The following is an 18,880-nucleotide window of genomic DNA, read 5'->3' as shown; positions in this document are numbered from 1 at the left end:
CATGAGCCTACAGAGCCGTCCGCCAGACAGGAGCCGCTAGAGCCGTCCGCCAGACAGGAGCCGCTAGAGCCGCCAACCAGTCAGGATCCGCCAGAGCCGCCAACCAGTCAGGATCTGCCAGAGCCGCCAACCAGTCAGGATCTGCCAGAGCCGCCAACCAGTCAGGATCTGCCAGAGCCGCCAACCAGTCAGGATCTGCCAGAGCCGCCAACCAGTCAGGATCTGCCAGAGCCGCCAACCAGACAGGATCTGCCAGAGCCGCCAGCGAGCCATGAGCAGCCAGAGCCGCCAGCCTGCCATGAGCGTCGAGAGCCGCCAGCCTGCCATGAGCGTCGAGAGCCGTCAGCCTGCCATGAGCGTCGAGAGCCGTCAGCCTGCCATGAGCGTCGAGAGCCGTCAGCCTGCCATGAGCGTCGAGAGCCGTCAGCCTGCCATGAGCGTCGAGAGCCGTCAGCCTGCCATGAGCGTCGAGAGCCGTCAGCCAGCCATGAGCGTCGAGAGCCGTCAGCCAGCCATGAGCGTCGAGAGCCGTCAGCCAGCCATGAGCGTCGAGAGCCGTCAGCCAGCCATGAGCGTCGAGAGCCGTCAGCCAGCCATGAGCGTCGAGAGCCGTCAGCCAGCCATGAGCGTCGAGAGCCGTCAGCCTGCCATGAGCGTCCAGATTCGTCAGTCAGCCATGAGCTGCCCTTCAGCCAGAAACGGCTATATACCCAGAACTGCCCCTCAGTCCAGAGCTGTCTCTCTGTCCGGAGCTGCCCTTCAGTCCGGAGTTGCCCCTCTATCCTGATCTCCCTCTCTATCTTGAGCTACCTCTATATTCTGATCTATCCCTCTGTCTGGTGCTATCCCTCTGTCTTGATTTATCTATCTGTCCCGGTGCTGTCCCTGTCATGGATGTTACTAAGAGGATTTTGTGGGGGTAAGATATGGGTGGACATTTTTAGGGGTAGATGGAGGCTAGGCTTGATTATGGTGGGGTGGGGACCTCGCCCGGAGCCTGAGCCACCACCGTGGTCAGATGCCCACCCAGACCCTCCCCTAGACTTTGTGCTGGTGCGCCCGGTGTTCGCACCTTATGGGGGGGGTTATGTCACGTTCCTGACCTATTTCTGTTAGTTTATGTGTGTTAGTTGGTCAGGACGTGAGGTTGGGTGGGCATTCTATGTTTTCTGTTTCTGTGTTGGTTTTTGGGTTGCCTGGTATGGCTCTTAATTAGAGGCAGGTGTTTGGCGTTCCTCTAATTAAGAGTCATATTTAGGTAGGCGTTGTCACAGTGTTCGTTGTGGGTGATTGTCTTCCGTGTCTGTGTCTGTACACCACGCGGGACTGTTTACGGTTTGTTCGGTTTGTGTAGTCTATGTTTCCTATTCGTGCGTTCTTCTTGTTTTATGTAAGTTCGTCGTCTAGGTCTGTCTACACAGTTTGTTGTTTTTGTTAGTTTAGTCAAGTTCGTGTTTTCGTTAATAAAATATGTCATTTCACTACGCTGCGCCTTGGTTCCCTCAATACTCCTCCTCTTCAGATGAAGAGGAGGAGGACTGCCGTTACAAGAAAATAGTAAAAATAAAGAAAACCCTTGAATGAGTAGGTGTGTCCAAACTTTTGACTGGTACTGTATATTTTTTATTCTCAGTAATAAAACTAGCCACTTAGCAATTGTATAATGTTGGCTTTAGCTATGCCAGATAGGTTCCCAATAACTAGCTACCAAGAAGACATTCCAGGCTGTCAATCAAGTTAGAGCAGCTAGCTTGTCTAACTATCTTAGCTGGCATGCCTGCTGGCAAGGTTGGTAGACTTTAGAAAAGCAAGCAAAATACTAAATGCACCGAATAAGACTGAATCTTTTACAGAGATGCAGAGAATCATATTTAGCTTTTTTTTTTAAAGAACCACCTGTCAGGAGGATACAGACAGCTCAAGAGGTATGCTTAGATGTGCAGAAAAAAACATTTTTTTTACATAAAATTAAGTATAAAAATGATGACTCTAGATTGCAGGTAAAAACTGTTTCAGCTGTTCAAAAACTGCTAAATTCTCCACCCCTCAGCCATCCTCACATACTTGGTGTCCCTTCAGATTTTCAGGGTGCATTACGCACCTGGACAGTGTAATTTCCATTCAATCAGAACACAAATTACTTGCAGACAGCAGTACAACACTTCAGCAATCAAACACATTGATTTGCAATGCTATTCACAGGATCAGAGCTTCTCTCCAGGTGTTCTGTCAGAAATTCCACTACTGTTTAATAAAATAAGTGTTTAAAGGTTGTTATGAAGGATACTTGTCAAGCGTTATGAATGCCTTTGTATACCCCATTTTATTCATTTTTGTGTATGTTGATTTTTTGCAATAACAACATATTTGATGTTAATTTTTTTTTGCTTTCAGCGATTATTAAAATTGCTTTACATGGGATGGATCGAGAGATGCGAGAGGAGTACCTGGTCGTCATTCAAGCAAAAGACATGGGTGGTCATATGGGAGGGTTGTCAGGGACAACAACAGTTACTGTCACACTAACAGATGTCAACGATAACCCGCCAAAGTTCTCAAAAAGTAAACAAAATGTCCAATTCTCTCTCCATACACTATAGTTAGAACCCATTATCAGCAAATCTGAATGTATTTGTTGTTGTTTTGCTGCGTTATGTTTTTTCATGAATTTCCACAATAATCAGAATTGTACTAGTTATAACGATGCATAGATAAGGAAACATCTACTGTTAAGCTGAAATAAATATGGTGTCCTATTTTTCAGGTCTGTACGAGTTTGTGATCCCAGAGGAGCTTGGCATTGGTAAACCTGGTGGCAAGGTAAAGGCAAATGATAGGGACATTGGCGAGAACGCCAAATCAACGTACAGCATCATTGACGGTGATGAGAAGGACGTCTTCGAGATCATTACAGATGCCCAGACTCAAGAGGGGATCCTTCGTCTGAAGAAGGTAAGGACCTGATGCAAACTGCTTTGCCCTAGGGTTCCACCAACAACCACTTCATATCTTTAACAGCTTCAACTTAAACAAGGCCCACATAGTAGGTTGCAAGACGGGTATCAAAGGATGAAGGTCGTTAACACAGGGTACAGGTCAGAGCTGTATATCTAGAATGATTTAATTAAAATTGACCATGAGGAAAAAAATGCTATTGTACTACATATATCATGCAAAGCAGTTTCAATGGCGAAGATGCATAAAGATGGCGGCCCCCATTAATGCACCATTGAATTGATCTAGAAGACTATATCAACAACAGCTACCAAATTTACACTGTTGATTTGGTAGATGATTAAATGTACGAAAGGGAAAACTAATTATATGTCATGTTTGCCTCCAGCAATCTAAATGTTTACTGTTACACAGCAATATACAGTATCACAATTTGTCGGTGGAACTGCGATGATAGAAGAAGGAGCTACTTCAGGCCTGAAGTATTCAAGTGTATACACGAGTGATGGATGTGTGCTCACGTCTTGACTCATAGTTAGTTTAATGTCTAGAGTTAGAGCTATAGATCATTCAAGTGCGATAGTATGTCATTGCGTTTGGATTCTAAATTACATTACATTAGGACATCCACTGTGTCTTCCTGTAACTATGAACAAACTATTGGATGAAATGAAATAATATTTTTTCTGATGATCTGCCTTGAATAGATTATACTCTACTAAACAAAACAGACGGCTTGAGAACTAACTAGACATGATCAATAAGACCTTTGAGATACTTCCCTCTAGTATTTCACAGTGACAGCAGTGCTGTGGCTCTGCCTCGTCACTTTATTCTCGTATACTTGGCCTGGAATCTGTTGCCTGCATTGCTAATAGCATGATGGATGAGATTGCATGTGAAAAACAGGAAATCAACTGCCTACTCTCTTCTCACCTCTACATCTCCAGATGGTGAAGTTCAGATTACTTTAGCAGAACTGGTATTTCTGCTTCCGTTCCGCACTCTGAACAACATATTCTTGGTTTCAGAGCCCTGTTGCACCAGCTTGTAGAGTTTTTCTTAGCCAATGTGGAAGAACATAGGATTAAATGGAGCAAATAGCACCACCACACCCACAACAACAAAAATAGCTCAATAAACTGCTGTCAAATACCAAGTGCAAATTATTAAAGATTCTTTGCGGCAAGGTTAAAAAATATTGATCTAAACATGACTGCAGAAACACAAACTAGGAAGTGGCTTTGTTGTTTTGGGTCTAAGCTTTTTATCTTCCACCCCTCAGGCCTATCGGGGGATGTTAGTGGGAAGTTCTGCTTCCTCCACCAGCCAGCACTGAACTTTGATGTCTCTAAATGGCCTGTGTGTATACATACAGATCCTATCCCGAGGCTCATGGGAATTTGATGCATGGCACAGGAGGGCTCTGAGGTGGGGACATCAACAAGGGACAAGCATGGGGAAAATGGAGTGAAAAAGCTGCCCCATCTTCATGGGCACATACTGTAGCAACACAAGCCGGTCTGGTCTAACACTTCCACTACCGTGTTCCATCAATATGAAAACCAAAGCGCTGCTATCCGGATTACAGAGAGTCAAGTGCTGCATGAATTGACCTCCCCCAAAACAATGAGTAATGGCAGAGTGGCATAGAGGGCCAATTCAAATATGGCTGACTCAGTGGAGAGGTCAGATGTCATTGAGGATCATTTGAGAGGATGAGAATAGGAATACTATCTTCAAAGTTCTATTCTGAGGTAAAACTGTTGAGGTAGAGTCGCTTGTTGAAACGATCATAGAGTGTTGAGACAAAAAAATGAACATACTGCGTTGTTATAAGGTATGGTCAATTATGCATAACATTTGAAAAGTACAAATATAACTGCAATGCAGTAATGAGTCTGACTTGTTAATTGTTGTTGTAAATCGAATACAAAAACAGAATAGTGGTGATCAGGAAATAGTGCTGAATAGTTGAACTATTGTGGTATTCCATTCTTTAACTGCGGTGTAATCATTCTGACAATTGATCCCTGTACACTTCTAGCCCTGGGCTCCTTTATACTTGGTATTAGGCTGGAATCCTTTGAAACCAATGTTTGCTCTTGGTCCAGCTGTTCACTCCTCTCAACATAGAGGAGGAGGAGAAGAAGGTGGGGAGAGAAGAGAGAGGAAGGGCGGTTAATAATGAAAATGCTCCAAATAGCTTCTCAGACTGCGGAAGACTGGGCTGCAGGCCCTCTCCATACGGGTGCCCTGACGCCAGACGTGTGGACTTCAAAGCCCCCTGTCAGTCCCCGTCCCCAGCTGCTTTTCTCTCACAGCTGGGCCTGCTGCCGGCACTGCCCCAGCGCTGGCCCGACCCAGCCTAGGGGACCATTGGATTCTTTTAATTTCTTTGTGAAAAGCTGGAATACATGTTTTGATCCCTCTGCTAACCCCTCTCATTCCCAAAGCCAACTCAGATCCCCTCAAGCGGCAAGGCCCAGTTTTGATTTCCCTATAAATCCTGGTTTTGGAGCGTGGAAGTGACTTGATCCCATTATTTGAGTATTATAAGAGCGGCCAGAGGTGATTCAAAATACAATTGTGACAGTCTGGGATGGTTGCTGAGACACCAGAGAGTTAAATTGTGGTGTTTTTACATGTTGCAAATATTCAATGATGTGTAAAAAAGTAGTGGACAATGGTTCTCAATGTCCTTGTGAAATAGGAATGAGACTAACTGTAATTTCAAGGGTATGTTTCTTGCCACAGAAGTACTCATAGGAATGCAATTCCCCCTAGGAAATGTCATTATTGTGTTAGAATTCCTGAATACACATCCACTTCTATTCATGTGATGATAATGCCTCAATAATTGCTATCCTTCAAATGATTTTGTAACAGTGTTATCGTCATGGTAGTGCACAGCCACAAAATTATATTTTCAGGTAGCACAAACCTAAAAATAACATTATTTTAATTATTTCCTAACACATTTTAACCAGATTGGTGTGATACCAGATTAGATTAACCTTATTTACAGCCTTATTCTATCCTAGAGCAGATGTCACAAAACAAATTGGTAACACATGGATTACTTGAGGTGAGATTGTGGTTATTGCTAATAATTACAAATGTTGTTCCACCCTGTGCTTGGATTATTTCCTTAAATGTTTTTGATAGGATCAGAGATCACGCTATTCAATTTCAACTCCGAAAGTTCTTCTCAATCCACATCAGGCGCATTTTTTTCTTGATGCTTTGGACATCAGTGAAAGATATTTGTTTTCTGTCATTTTCCACAGCCCCTGAACTTCGAGACTAAAAAGTCATATACACTGAAGGTGGAGGCGGCCAACATTCGATTTGATCCCAACAGTGGCGCCCCCTTCAAGGATACAGCCACGGTGAAGATTGCAGTGGAAGATTCAGATGAACCCCCTGTCTTCTCCAAGCCCACATTTGTCCTGCAGGTGGATGAGAATGCCCCCATCAACACGGTTATAGGAACAGTCACAGCCCGCGATCCTGATGTCACTGGCAGTCTAGTCAGGTAAGAAACAAGATGTTATTCACATCCTCATTTCACCAAACACTTGTTTACTTTATTGTTTACCCACCCATATAAGGAGTTCAGTGTGCCATGGAATCATATATATATTTTTAAAACATAGTCTTGCCACTGTGCATGTTCCTTTGGAGGTGAAATGTGAGCCGATGGCTGCCCTTGTTTCCTTAGGACCACAATGTAGTAAACTTGAAAGCACAGCACAGGTAGACTTCTCTTAGTGGTGACTTTGCCTGCTGCGTTTCAGTTGTGTGACTTATTCTTAGACATTTCACAAGGGCACCTTGTATAGGTTATACAGGCAATTTCTCTCCATCCACCACGTCATTTCATTAATTCTCCAGTGACTTGCCGCGTTCCCCGGACAACACTCAACAGGTTGTGTAATTTCATGGTGAACAGAGTGTGAGCTGGGAATCATTTATTGGCTATTGCCAAAGCAGGGGAATTCAACCTGGTTCCATCTTCATCATTTAAAAAAAAATAGGCATACCAATATAATGTAACCTGTTCTCATGTTTGGTGTCTCTTTTCTTTTCCTTCTTTTTTTCTTCTTCTGTGACCCCAATGTTCTTTTATGTTGCACTTTCACAAAGGTTATCATTATCACTGTGCTGCGCGTGCCTATTTATTGATGTGTGTAATGTGTAGATATGTGGTATATATTATTCTGCTGATCTATGTGTGATAAGCACGGCCCTATTTAATTTGTATGTGAACATGTCTGTCCAAGTGATTGAAATAATTGTCATAAATGTACTATATTGTACTATACTGACATCTCAGACTGGCAATTAGGAATCCCATTTTTTCTGTGTAATGATGTATTAGGTTGTTTTTTCAATCTGGACTTTCTCATTGAAAATATACTTTTTGATGTTTATTTCTAATTCCTTGTTTTCTGTTTTGAATGAAAGAGCACTTCATGCATTTACTATTTTGTGGATAAGATTACACATTTCGATAAATGAATTGAGGCTGTAGGATGTTATTCCAGTGTTTGTAAGGCTGTCCGAAAGCTTTCAAGCAATCAGAGTTAGAGGAGGCTTTACGGAACCTACTTAGAGGCTGTAAGAGTTTGGAGCCGGAAGAAAGTAGTGATTTTCTGTACTTAAGTGGTTAATGTCACATTGCTTCCCATGTCTGCCAATGTTAATGAAGGCATTCAACAGTAAAGCCATTCTGTTGAGGAGAGGAAGGGAATGGCTCTTACACAGCTTGAGATGTTCCTGCCATCTTGTGTTGTTTCCCAATACTGATCATTTGCTCCACAGCAAGATGGAATGTACCTTTAGGCCCATGCAGTCTTTTTTTATTTTTTTTTATTCATCACTGTATGTCTAATAAATCACTGCGTGTGTTTATTTCATGAAAATAATTTCCAAAATATTTGTTATCATTTATTTCCCTGAGTCTTTATTTCCCTGCAGTCTTTAAAAAAAGTTTTTATTCATCACTGTATGTCTAATAAATCACTGTGTGTGCCATTGAAATGCTCAGTCTGATCATGTCGTCTTGACACAAATGTTAATATATGTACATACACAGCCCTGATTGGCGGATAGGATCGCCTAGACCAGGGGCCTCCAACCTTTTCAAGCATGAGAGCTACATTCAAATTATGAAACATGTCGCGAGCTAATCATACATTTTCTCACTTTTAATTTAGCTGGTTTGGGATTTTTTTCAGTTTTTCTCTCAACATTTTTTTATTATTCATAGAGAAACAATGGAATTGGATGTTGTGAGTCCATGTCAATGCTTAAATCACATCAGAATATACTTTTTGAGTGTAATAGCCCTTTAGAGAGAGGAATGTGCTGGTCTAGCGATGTTTTTGCTGCTGCATTATGTCATGACATGCGATTGATACAAATAATCATGATATAATTCTGCCAGGTAAGACTACTTTGTAGTTAACATTTTATTGAGAAGGTTTTGGGGAAATTATTTTTGTCTACCCAGAAGACAGATATCATTTTGGCTAACAGACTTACAGGGGCAATATTAATGGATATAAATAGGCAGATATTGTGTTACGTTTGGCTTTTTAAGACAATTGTGGCTACAGCGCCTTTAGAAAGTATTCATGCCCCTTGACTTTTGATATTTTGTTGTGGTACAGCCGAATGTAAAATTATTTAAATTTAGATTTTGTGTCACTGGCCTACACACACTATTTAATACATACATTATACATAATGTCAAAATGGAATTATGTTTTTTGAAATGTTAACAAATTAATTAAAAATGAAAAGCTAAAATGTCTTGAGTCAATAAGCAAGCCTAAATAAGTTCGGGAGTAAAAATGTGACCGACCGCCTCGATTTGGTCTTATGTAGCAACATTTTTTATTCTTTATTTTTTACATTGGATACAAGTAGTATATCATACACAGCAGTTAAGCAACAATGGGAAAGTAATTATGCTTTGAAGGTGATAAACCCACTTTTGAGAAATTGGTTCACCTACTGAAGAGCTCCTCTTTGTCTACACCCATTCAGCATCGTTCACACCCTCTTAAGCATTAGCCCCACCCATATTTTTAAGGATTCACATGTGAGGCCATGTGGTAAACACACTCTATGTCAAATAAAATCTATGCTTATTTGTCACATGCACAGGATACAGAAGGTGTAAACTGTATAGTGAAGTGGTTACTTGCATAGTAGCAATATCAAAAACAGAAAGTGTCCAGAAAAAAAATATTTTATAAATATTTTGTAATTGTTAGATGACACTTTCCTGACACAATTGTCTAAATTGATGGGTCATGTGAAGGAAATGCTATAAACACCCCCAAGCCACATCTAGCTAAGTGGATGGGTCACTATTGTCTGGACATGTACACATGTTCATGAAATACAATAGATGGCCGTAATCACCCCCAGACACACCTGGCTAATTTGATGGGTCATGTAATACTCGGGCCGAAGTGGGGTCTTTTGTTTAGACATGTAGCTACCGAGCTAGCTAGCTAAACAATGAACCGAAATAATCCCAATTTATACTACTACCAATACAAATATTTTAATAGCTGTAGTATGAATCTGCAGGTAGCTAAAGCTAACAAACTAGGTTCAATGTTAGCTAGCTAACATTAGGCTATAATTAGCAATGCACATTGATTTCTGATTCAAATAATATTTCTACACAGATCATACATGTAACGGTAGCAAGCAAGCCAGCAAGCTAAAGTTTGCTAGCTAACTAACAGTACCCTTTAACTTGCAATAAAAACGACTTTCTGACTAAATTTGAACCTTATATCTTAAAATGTAGCTCGACCCTGACCCGTATACATAGATGAATGCTTCACGGCAGACGGGAACCATTTAACTAAGTTTTGTTTGTAGCTACATCTTGTTTGGCCAGCGTTGTGTCAAGTCACTCCGGGTCACACTGACCGTGGCGTGTGCATAAAGTTGCCCATCACTTTTTTCCAACTGATCTGTCGATCGCACCTGCTAAATTCAGGGCGTCAATCTTGTTGAGAAAAGTAGCAAAACTTTTGCAGTTCTTGATGGCTAACATTTTATCTTTCAAAAACGGTGTGGTAGAAAGGACTGTCAACACATACTGAACAGCTCACTTTATAGCAGCTATATGGCAGACCAATCCAAACTCATCTCTCGGCATGTCCAGCCCATCCATTATCTCAGCCAATCATGGCTAGCAGGAAGGTTCCTGTCTTTTTCCATGGCTAAACCAACTTGGCTCGTAATTTAACAATTGTATTCCTATTTATGGATGGAATCCAAGTTAGTTATTAAGGCACATCAAAGTTCACATGTTCCAGAAGGCATTTCTGCCAAAAAATGCATTTTGATCAAAAATGTATGTTTACGTTCAAATGCCGCTCCTAGTTTAGTTTCCTGAAATGAGTCACAAATCGGATTAACAACTCACATAATATGTTGCATGGACTCACTCTAGCTGCAGTAGTCATTTTTGAATGAGTTCTGTATTTCATTTTTGATTGACTACCTCATCTCTGTACCCCACACACACCTGTAAGGTCCCTCAGTTGAGCAGTGAATTCCAAACACAGATTCAACCACAAAGACCAGGGAGGTTTACATGCCTTGCAAAGAAGGGTACCTATTAGTAGATGGGTAAAAAAAACAGACATTGAATATCCCTTTGAGCATGGAACAGTTATTGATAACACTTTGGGTGGTGTTTCAATACACCCAGTCACTACAAAGATACAGGCACCCTTCCTAACTCAGTTGCCGGGGATTAAGGTGACTTTAAAACTGTTACAGAGTTTAATGGCTGAGATAACTGAGGATGGATCAACAACTTTGTAGTTACTCCACAAAACTTACCTAAATTACAGAGTGAAAAGAAGGAAGCATGTACAGAATACAAATATTCCAAAACATAGATCCTGTTTGCACTAAAGTAAAACTGCAAACAAATTGAAAAGAAATGTACTTTATATCTTGAGTACAAAGCATTATGAGTACCACTCTTCATATTTTCAAGCGTGGTGGTGGCTGCATCATGTTAAGGGTATGCTTGTCATCGGCAAGGACTAGGGACGACAATGAATGTTCTTGAGTGGCCTAGTTACAGTTTTGACTGAAATCAGCTTGAAAATCTATGACAATAGTTGAAAATGGCTTTCTAGCTCTGATCAACAACCAACTTGACAGACCTTGAAGAATTTGTTTAAATAATAATGTACGATCCAGGTGTGCAAAGCTCTTAGACTTACCCAGAAACATCACAGCTGTAATCACTGACAAAGGTGATTCTAACATTGTGTGAATACTTATGTAAATTAGGTATTTTTGTATTTCATTTTCAATAAGTTTGCAAACATTTCTAAAAACATGTTTCAACTTTGTCATTATGGGGTAGTGTGTGTAAAAATATATTTAATCCACTTTAATTGGATTCTAGCCGGGAGCTTGAGGTGTCTGATGCTTCTGAGATTTGTTTATGATAGTTTGCGGTGGAACACCTGAAAAATACATGCACTTTCAAAATTGTTTGGCGAGCTACTCATGGGTGGGCTGAGAGATACTGGTAGCTCGTCATCAACCTGTTGGAGACCCATGATCTAGAGTCTAGACTCTAGAGCAGGGATGGGGAACTTGCCTTCCATTTGTAGGAATTCAGTCAGGGTCTTATTAAAGTCCAATGCAGCAGTTTTCATCTCAATATCAAAGTATTTATTGGTAACAATTAAGCACCTTACTGTGATTGTTTTAAATTAAATTGGTCAAAAATAGCAATTTCTCAAAAAATAATTTTTCAAGGACTGTCTAGGAGTGGTCTGAGTAGGAGGGGAAAACTGAAAACTAGCTTTTATTGGCAGGGGGGTTTTGAATTCTCTTTCTTATTGGTCTATTAACTGATTTATGTCACCAGGCAGGCCAAAACTTAATCCGACCAAAATAGATTGAAATTTCAGGCGGTCTTTTCAAACAGCTCTTACACTAGTGCCCCAACCCCCATCAACATTGCCCATCCTTGCTCTAGAGCCTACCCCACATACAAAGTACGAGGAAACATATGCAAATACAATTGTAGGCAGGTTTTTGTTGTTGTTCAAGAGCACTAAAAGGGCGTTATCATCATTTTCACAATTTCAGTTTTATTTCGATCTCATAGTGTGGGAACTGCACTGTGTCTTTAAGTCAAGACATTTTCCCTGTATGTTTTCATGATGTGTCAGATCTATAATGTACCTGTATGTCAAGTGCTTTTCACCACACATAACATGGCATACAATATTGCCATTGACAGTTACATTTATTAAATTGCTTTTATGTCACTTCTATTCTGTAAAGTCTTCTATTTTATCTCCTTGAGTTTCTGTCATTTTAAAGTTATCTATTTACATTATTTTATGTGTAATTTTGAATGTGTGGTAATGTGTCATCATAGTACTGTATGTAGTCTCTCAACCAATGGAAGTCTCATCCTGTTTTTATCATGTTGTAATTAGCATATTGTCTTTTTAGGTTGCCACAAAGTGTTACATTCTCATTGTAAGGTACCACCAGGCAGAGGATGCCCAGACAAACGTTATCCTTGACATACAATGCTTTTGGATAGAGTGCCTCTCTATGGAGTGATAATAAGCAGTGTTGTGACTATCGTAGAGGTAATAGGCTGAACATTGTTAGCCTTAGCAGGCTGTGTAACAGCCTGATCTCATAGACTAGACAAAACCAGGTAGATGCGAACGTCTAGCAACCTGAAGGTTGCGTGTTTGAATCTCATCACGGACAAGTTTAGCATTTTAGCTAATTAGCAACTTTGCAACTACTTTCTACTTTTTAGCTACTTTGCAACTACGAGCATGTTAGCTAACCATTCCCCTTCCCATAATCATAACCTTAACCCTTTAACCTAATTCCTAACCTAAACCCTAATCTTAACCCCAACACCAACCCCTAGCCTAGCTAACATTATCCTCCAAGCTAACGTTAGCGTTAACAACCTAGCCACCAAGCAAACGTTAGCCACAACAAATTTGTATTGGTAACATATCATAAAGTTTTGCAAAATATTAACATTGTACGAATTGCGATTCGTAACATATCATACGGTAACTTGGATTCTATCATACGAAATAGATGATGGACATCCACAAATGTATACCATATGAAATGTAACATATCATACTGAATGGAGGGAGACAGATTTACATTTACTATGTTATGTCTACCCCTGAATCCAGGTTGTGAGTAAACACTCTCACACCGAAATGACTCACAGTCTCTCAGTCTGACCAGGATGACTCAAGGGCTGGTTCCTCACTTAGACCTCAACCCTCAAGCTATACTTTATGCATTCAACCAAGGTTCAGGTGGACTTCATAAAATGCAACACAATTCCTTCAGCGTCCTCCCATACTCTGTGAATATGATTTTATTATTGAATGATCATTATGCTCAAGACCTTGGGCGTTACATGGACACTATTGCTTTAAAGGCTAAAGTAAGAGCCAATCAAGGGTCTCATTACAGTATCTGGTATTGATGATGCCTTTTAATAATACATTATGGCTAACCTAGGTAGTTGCTCAAAACACCATGTAGAGAAACGTTTATACATTGGTGGAGTTGAGTGGGACATGCACACAGCACTGAACCTGGTGAGGGTTTAGAAGAGGATCATAGGACTACAAAAGTTTATGGGTAATGAGAGCAAGGTCTGTCAGGTGACTGTGTAAGCTTGTCTGCCTTTCTTCAGGCCCCACTACATCATTTACTTACCTTGACAGCTGACATGTTGCAAATGTTAATACAAGGAGTCATGTAAAAGAGATTATGTAAAATGAATGTAAATTTAATGTCAAGTAGACTTTCTTGTCGAGAACAAGTTCAGGACATGTTCAGGGAAAACAGGAATACATGTGTCCTTACAAAGAGCTGGTTAGCATGCGGAGGACAGTGAAATTAGTTCTACATCTGTGATCCTAGAATTACTGACCTTATATAAGACAGAAATGTCATGAATACATTTGTTCTCTGTCTCACACTCACACATATGACTGGCTTTATGGCTTATAACCAGCACATTTGAACTATCACTTATAACATTCCTGTTTGTGACCCAGATAACAGCTTAGGAAATGTAGCTTACAAAGTGTTGGAACCTAAAATAATATTAAGACAGTGTGTAAAAGTTATAAATGTCATATGATTGAATGAGAAAGATGTGTTTAGGGGAGGGCTGCCCAATGTAATTTGAGTCAGGTATTGAACGAGTGGAAAGTATCAGTTGCTAATTTGTATTGTCCTTTCCCGGCATTGAATTATTCACATCCAATGGTCCGCTCCCAAACACATCCTCACACCTTTGACAGTCAGCACCCATCTCTTGCAAGGAACATCTGATAAATGTATTTGCTTTAATTCTTTTCGCATCACATTGTCAGTTTGATTGACACGTGGCAGAACATTTCAGGGTCGGTCTCCCTCCACGTGAAGCTGTCAAAGCCTGCCTGGAATCCACTCCTTCTCCTGGAGACTTCTCCCAGGTGGTTTGGGCTGTCTGCCTGTCTTGAAAGTGCTCTGCGTCTGTGGAGGAGTCCTCATGGACCTCCCGCCCGTCGTCTGAGGATTTACACCATTTCATTTTTTTTTTTTGAAATGTCATGGCTCAATACGTCTCCCACAGTTGGAATCTAGGGCAATGGCTTATTTATTTCATTTCGTGTTAGCTCGTTGTTTTCATTATTATTATTATTTGGTCATTGTTGTTTTTCTTCTCCCCTTTTTCTCATGCATAAAATACATGGGTCTGTCAACAGGTCTGTGCTGATAGGGATGAGCAGTTCCACAGTGAAATACGATGAGACCCAAGGTCATGTGTAAAGGGAGATGGGGTTGGGAGGGTGGTTGGAGGAGGTTTGCAAAGCACACTGGGGAATTAGATTAGTGAAAAAGCAAAGCATTGGCCAAACTTTTGACTTGCTTTGAGAGAGGCTATGTTTACAGGGAGGGGCATTTAGTTTAAAGGAATATACATGTATGTTCTGTGTGTCATTGAGTGCATTCAAATAATGAATGCATGCATTCACATGCATATGTGACTCACCACCTGGATTCTGTCTTATATAGCAACATTTCAAATTGTGTTTTTTTACATTCGATAAAGGTAGAGACTCAGAGCTACAAAATGGTATATCATACTGCATTTTTGAGGAACAATGGGACAGTAATTCTGCTTTGAAAGTTGATAAACTTGTTAACTCACTTTTCAGAAAATGGCCTTTGAATGTTTTGGTATCTAGTGAAGAGCTATTTGTCTACACCCATTCAGCATCGTTCACATCCTCTTAAGCTTTAGCCCCACCCATCTTGTTTCGCCCTCAGAGTGTGCAGAGCACACGCTTGATGCTCTGGCCGATGATTAGTTTACCTATGGATAACATGAAAACAGCTATGCTGGCAACAATTGCATTACGCTTCTTTGCAGACGTTTACCGACACCGACCATATTCAACGAGTGTGATGTACAGTTTAGCTTAAGACATATACAGTTGAAGTCGGAAGTTTATATTAACCTTAGCCAAATACATTCAAACTCAGTTTTTCACAATTCCTGACATTTAATCCTAGTAAAAATTCCCTGTCTTAGGTCAGTTAGGATCACCACTTTATTTTAAGAATGTGAAATGTCAGAATAATAGTAGAGAGAATGATTTATTTCAGCTTTTATTTCTTTCATCACATTCCCAGTGGGTCAGAAGTTTACATACACTCAATTAGTATTTGGTAGCATTGCCATTAAATTGTTTAACTTCTTTTGGCTGCAAGCCCGAGGCCGCCCACAATATGACAACAGCCACTTCAAGTGCAGGGCGCGAAATTCAAAAAAATATATTTTTTAGAAATATTTAACTTTCACACATTAACAAGTCCAATACAGCAAATGAAAGGTACACATCTTGTGAATCCAGCCAACATGTCCGATTTTTAAAATGTTTTACAGCGAAAACAGCATGTATATTTATGTTAGCTCACCACCAAATACAAAAAAGGACAGACATTTTTCACAGCACAGGTAGCATGCACAAAGCCAACCTAACTAACCAAGAACCAACCAAACTAACCAAGAAACAACTTCATCAGATGACAGTCTTATAACATGTTATTCAATAAATCTATGTTTTGTTCGAAAAATGTGCATATTTCAGGTATAAATCATAGTTTACATTGCAGCTACAATCAGAAATTGCACCGAAAGCAGCCATAATAATTACAGACACCAACGTCAAATACCTAATTACTCATCATAAAACATTTCTGAAAAATACATAGTGTACAGCAAATGAAAGACAGGCATCTTGTGATTCCAGCCAATATTTCTGATTTATTAAGTGTTTTACAGCGAAAACACAATATAGCGTTATATTAGCTTACCACAATAGCCAGAAACACAAGCCATTTCCCAGTAGCAAAAGTTAGCGATCGTAACAAACAAGCAAAATATATATAATTTTTGACTAACCTTGATATGCTTCATCAGATGACAGTCCTATAACATCAGGTTATACATACACTTATGTTTTGTTCGAAAATGTGCATATTTAGAGCTGAAATCAGTGGTTATACATTGTGCTAACGTAGCTACTTTTTCACACAACGTCCGGATATTTTTCTGACACATTTTCTGACACACATATTCTGACCAAATAGCTATTCATAAACATAACTAAAAAATACATGTTGTATAGGAAATGATAGATCCATTAGTTCTTAATGAAATCGCCGTGTTAGAATTCTAAAAATAACTTCATTACGACATACAGCTTCAGTATAGCTAGAGAGTACCCAAAAGCTGGGCGCCGACGACTAGTTCACATGTACGACAGATATATGAAATAGCATCATAAAATGTTTCCTACTTTTGCTGATCTTTCATCAGAATGTTGGACAAGGGGTCCTTTGTCAAGAACAATCGTTGTTTGGATTTAGAACGGCCTCTTTCCCTCTCGATTTAGCAAGCACACTAGCCAAGTGGCACGAATCTCTCCATGTCAACAAACGGAAGAGAACGGAACACAGCAAAACTCCCGAAAAAATTTCGATAATCTGATTAAACTATATTGAAAAAACATACTTTACGATGATATGGTCACATGTATCAAATAAAATCAAAGCCGGAGATAGTAGTCGCCTATAACGAAAGCTTTTCATAAGGCAATCCCCGGTCCCTTCTCGCGCCTTCCTGAAAACAGGAAATGGGTGACACGTCATTCCAAGAGCTTTTATTCCACTTCAGACCAAGATAAACACTCAATTTCTTCTCTCACCGCCTCTTGACATCCAGGGGAAGGTGTATGACGTGCATGTATACTAATACGTATCATGCCCATTTATAGGCAGGACCTAGAACAGAGCCTCAATTTTAGACTTTCCACTTCCTGGTCAGGAAGTTTGTGCCAAATGAGTTCTGTTTTACTCACAGATATAATTCAAACGGTTTTAGAAACTAGAGAGTGTTTTCTATCCAATAGTAATAATAATATGCATATTGTACGAGCAAGAATTGAGTACGAGGCCGTTTGAAATGGGCACCTTTTATCTGGCTACTCAATACTGCCCCTGCAGCCCAAACAGGGTAACTTGGGTCAAATGTTTCGGGAAGCCCTCCAGAAGCTTCCCACAATAAGTTGGGTGAATTTTGGACCATTCCTCCTGACAGAGCTAGTGTAACTGAGGCAGGTTTGTAGGCCTCCTTGCTCGCACATGCTTTTTCAGTTCTGCCCACACATTTTCAATAGGATTGAGGTCAGGGCTTTGTGATGGCCACTACAATACCTCGACTTTGTTGTCCTTAAGCCATTTTGCCACAACTTTGGAAGTATGCTTGGGGTCATTGTCCATTTGGAAGACACATTTGCGACCAAGCTTTAACTTCCTGACTGATGTCTTGAGATGTTGCTTCAATATATCGACATATTCTCCCTCCTCATGATGCCATTTATTTTGTGAAAAGCACCAGTCCCTCCTGCAGCAAAGCACCCCCACAACAAGATGCTGCCACCCTGTACTTCACGGTTGGGATGGTGTTCTTCGGCTTGCAAGCCTCCCCCTTTTTCCTCCAAACATAATGATGTTCATTATGGCCAAACAGTTCTATTTTTGTTTCATCAGACCAGAGGACATTTTTTTTAAAGTATGATCTTTGTCCCCATGTGCAGTTGCAAACCGTAGTCTGGCTTTTTTTATTGCGGGTTTGGAGCAGTGGCTTCTTCCTTGCTGAGCGGCCTTTCAGGTTATGGCGATATAGGACTCGTTTTACTGTGGATATAGATACTTTTGTACCCGTTTCCTCCAGCATCTTCACAAGGTCCTTTGCTGTTGTTCTGGGATAGATTTGCACTTTTCGCACCAACATACTTTAATCTCTAGGAGACAGAACGCATCTCCTTCCTGAGAGATATGACGGCTGCGTGGTCCCATGTTGTTTATACTTGCGTACAATTGTTTGTACAGATGAACGTGGTACCTTCAGGCATTTGGAAATTGCTCCCAAGGATGAACCAGACAATTTTTTCTGAGGTCTTGTCTTATTTCTTTTGATTTTCCCATGATGTCAAGCAAAGAGGCACTGAGTATGAAGGTAGGCCTTGAAAACTATCCACAGGTACACCTCCAAATGACTCAAATGATGTCAATTAGCCTATCAGAAGCTTCTAAAGCCATGACATCATTTTCTGGAATTTTCCAAGCTGTTTAAAGGCACAGTCAACTTAATGTATGTAAACTTCTGACCCACTGGAATTGTTATACAGTGATTTATAAGTGAAATAATCTGTCTGTAAACAATTGTTGGAAAAATTACTTGTGTCATGCACAAAGTAGATGTCCTAACCGACTTGCCAAAACTATGGTT

General features: G+C 40.3%; 1 protein-coding gene across 1 annotated transcript in view; it reads left to right on the top strand.

Moving 5' to 3' along the window:
* LOC120055959 (cadherin-8-like) overlaps positions 1-18,880 on the top strand; it is a 78,628-nt gene that overhangs the window by 50,501 nt on the left and 9,247 nt on the right. The window contains exons 4-6 of the mRNA XM_039004039.1: positions 2,395-2,562; positions 2,765-2,952; positions 6,246-6,493. Coding sequence (XP_038859967.1) covers positions 2,395-2,562; positions 2,765-2,952; positions 6,246-6,493 — 604 coding nt within the window. The remainder of the gene's footprint in view (positions 1-2,394; positions 2,563-2,764; positions 2,953-6,245; positions 6,494-18,880) is intronic.

Source organism: Salvelinus namaycush, chromosome 1, assembly GCF_016432855.1.
Source record: "Salvelinus namaycush isolate Seneca chromosome 1, SaNama_1.0, whole genome shotgun sequence".
Lineage (NCBI taxonomy): Eukaryota > Metazoa > Chordata > Actinopteri > Salmoniformes > Salmonidae > Salvelinus > Salvelinus namaycush.
Note: the sequence above shows the minus strand (reverse complement) of the source record. Positions and strands in the feature narration are given on the sequence as shown.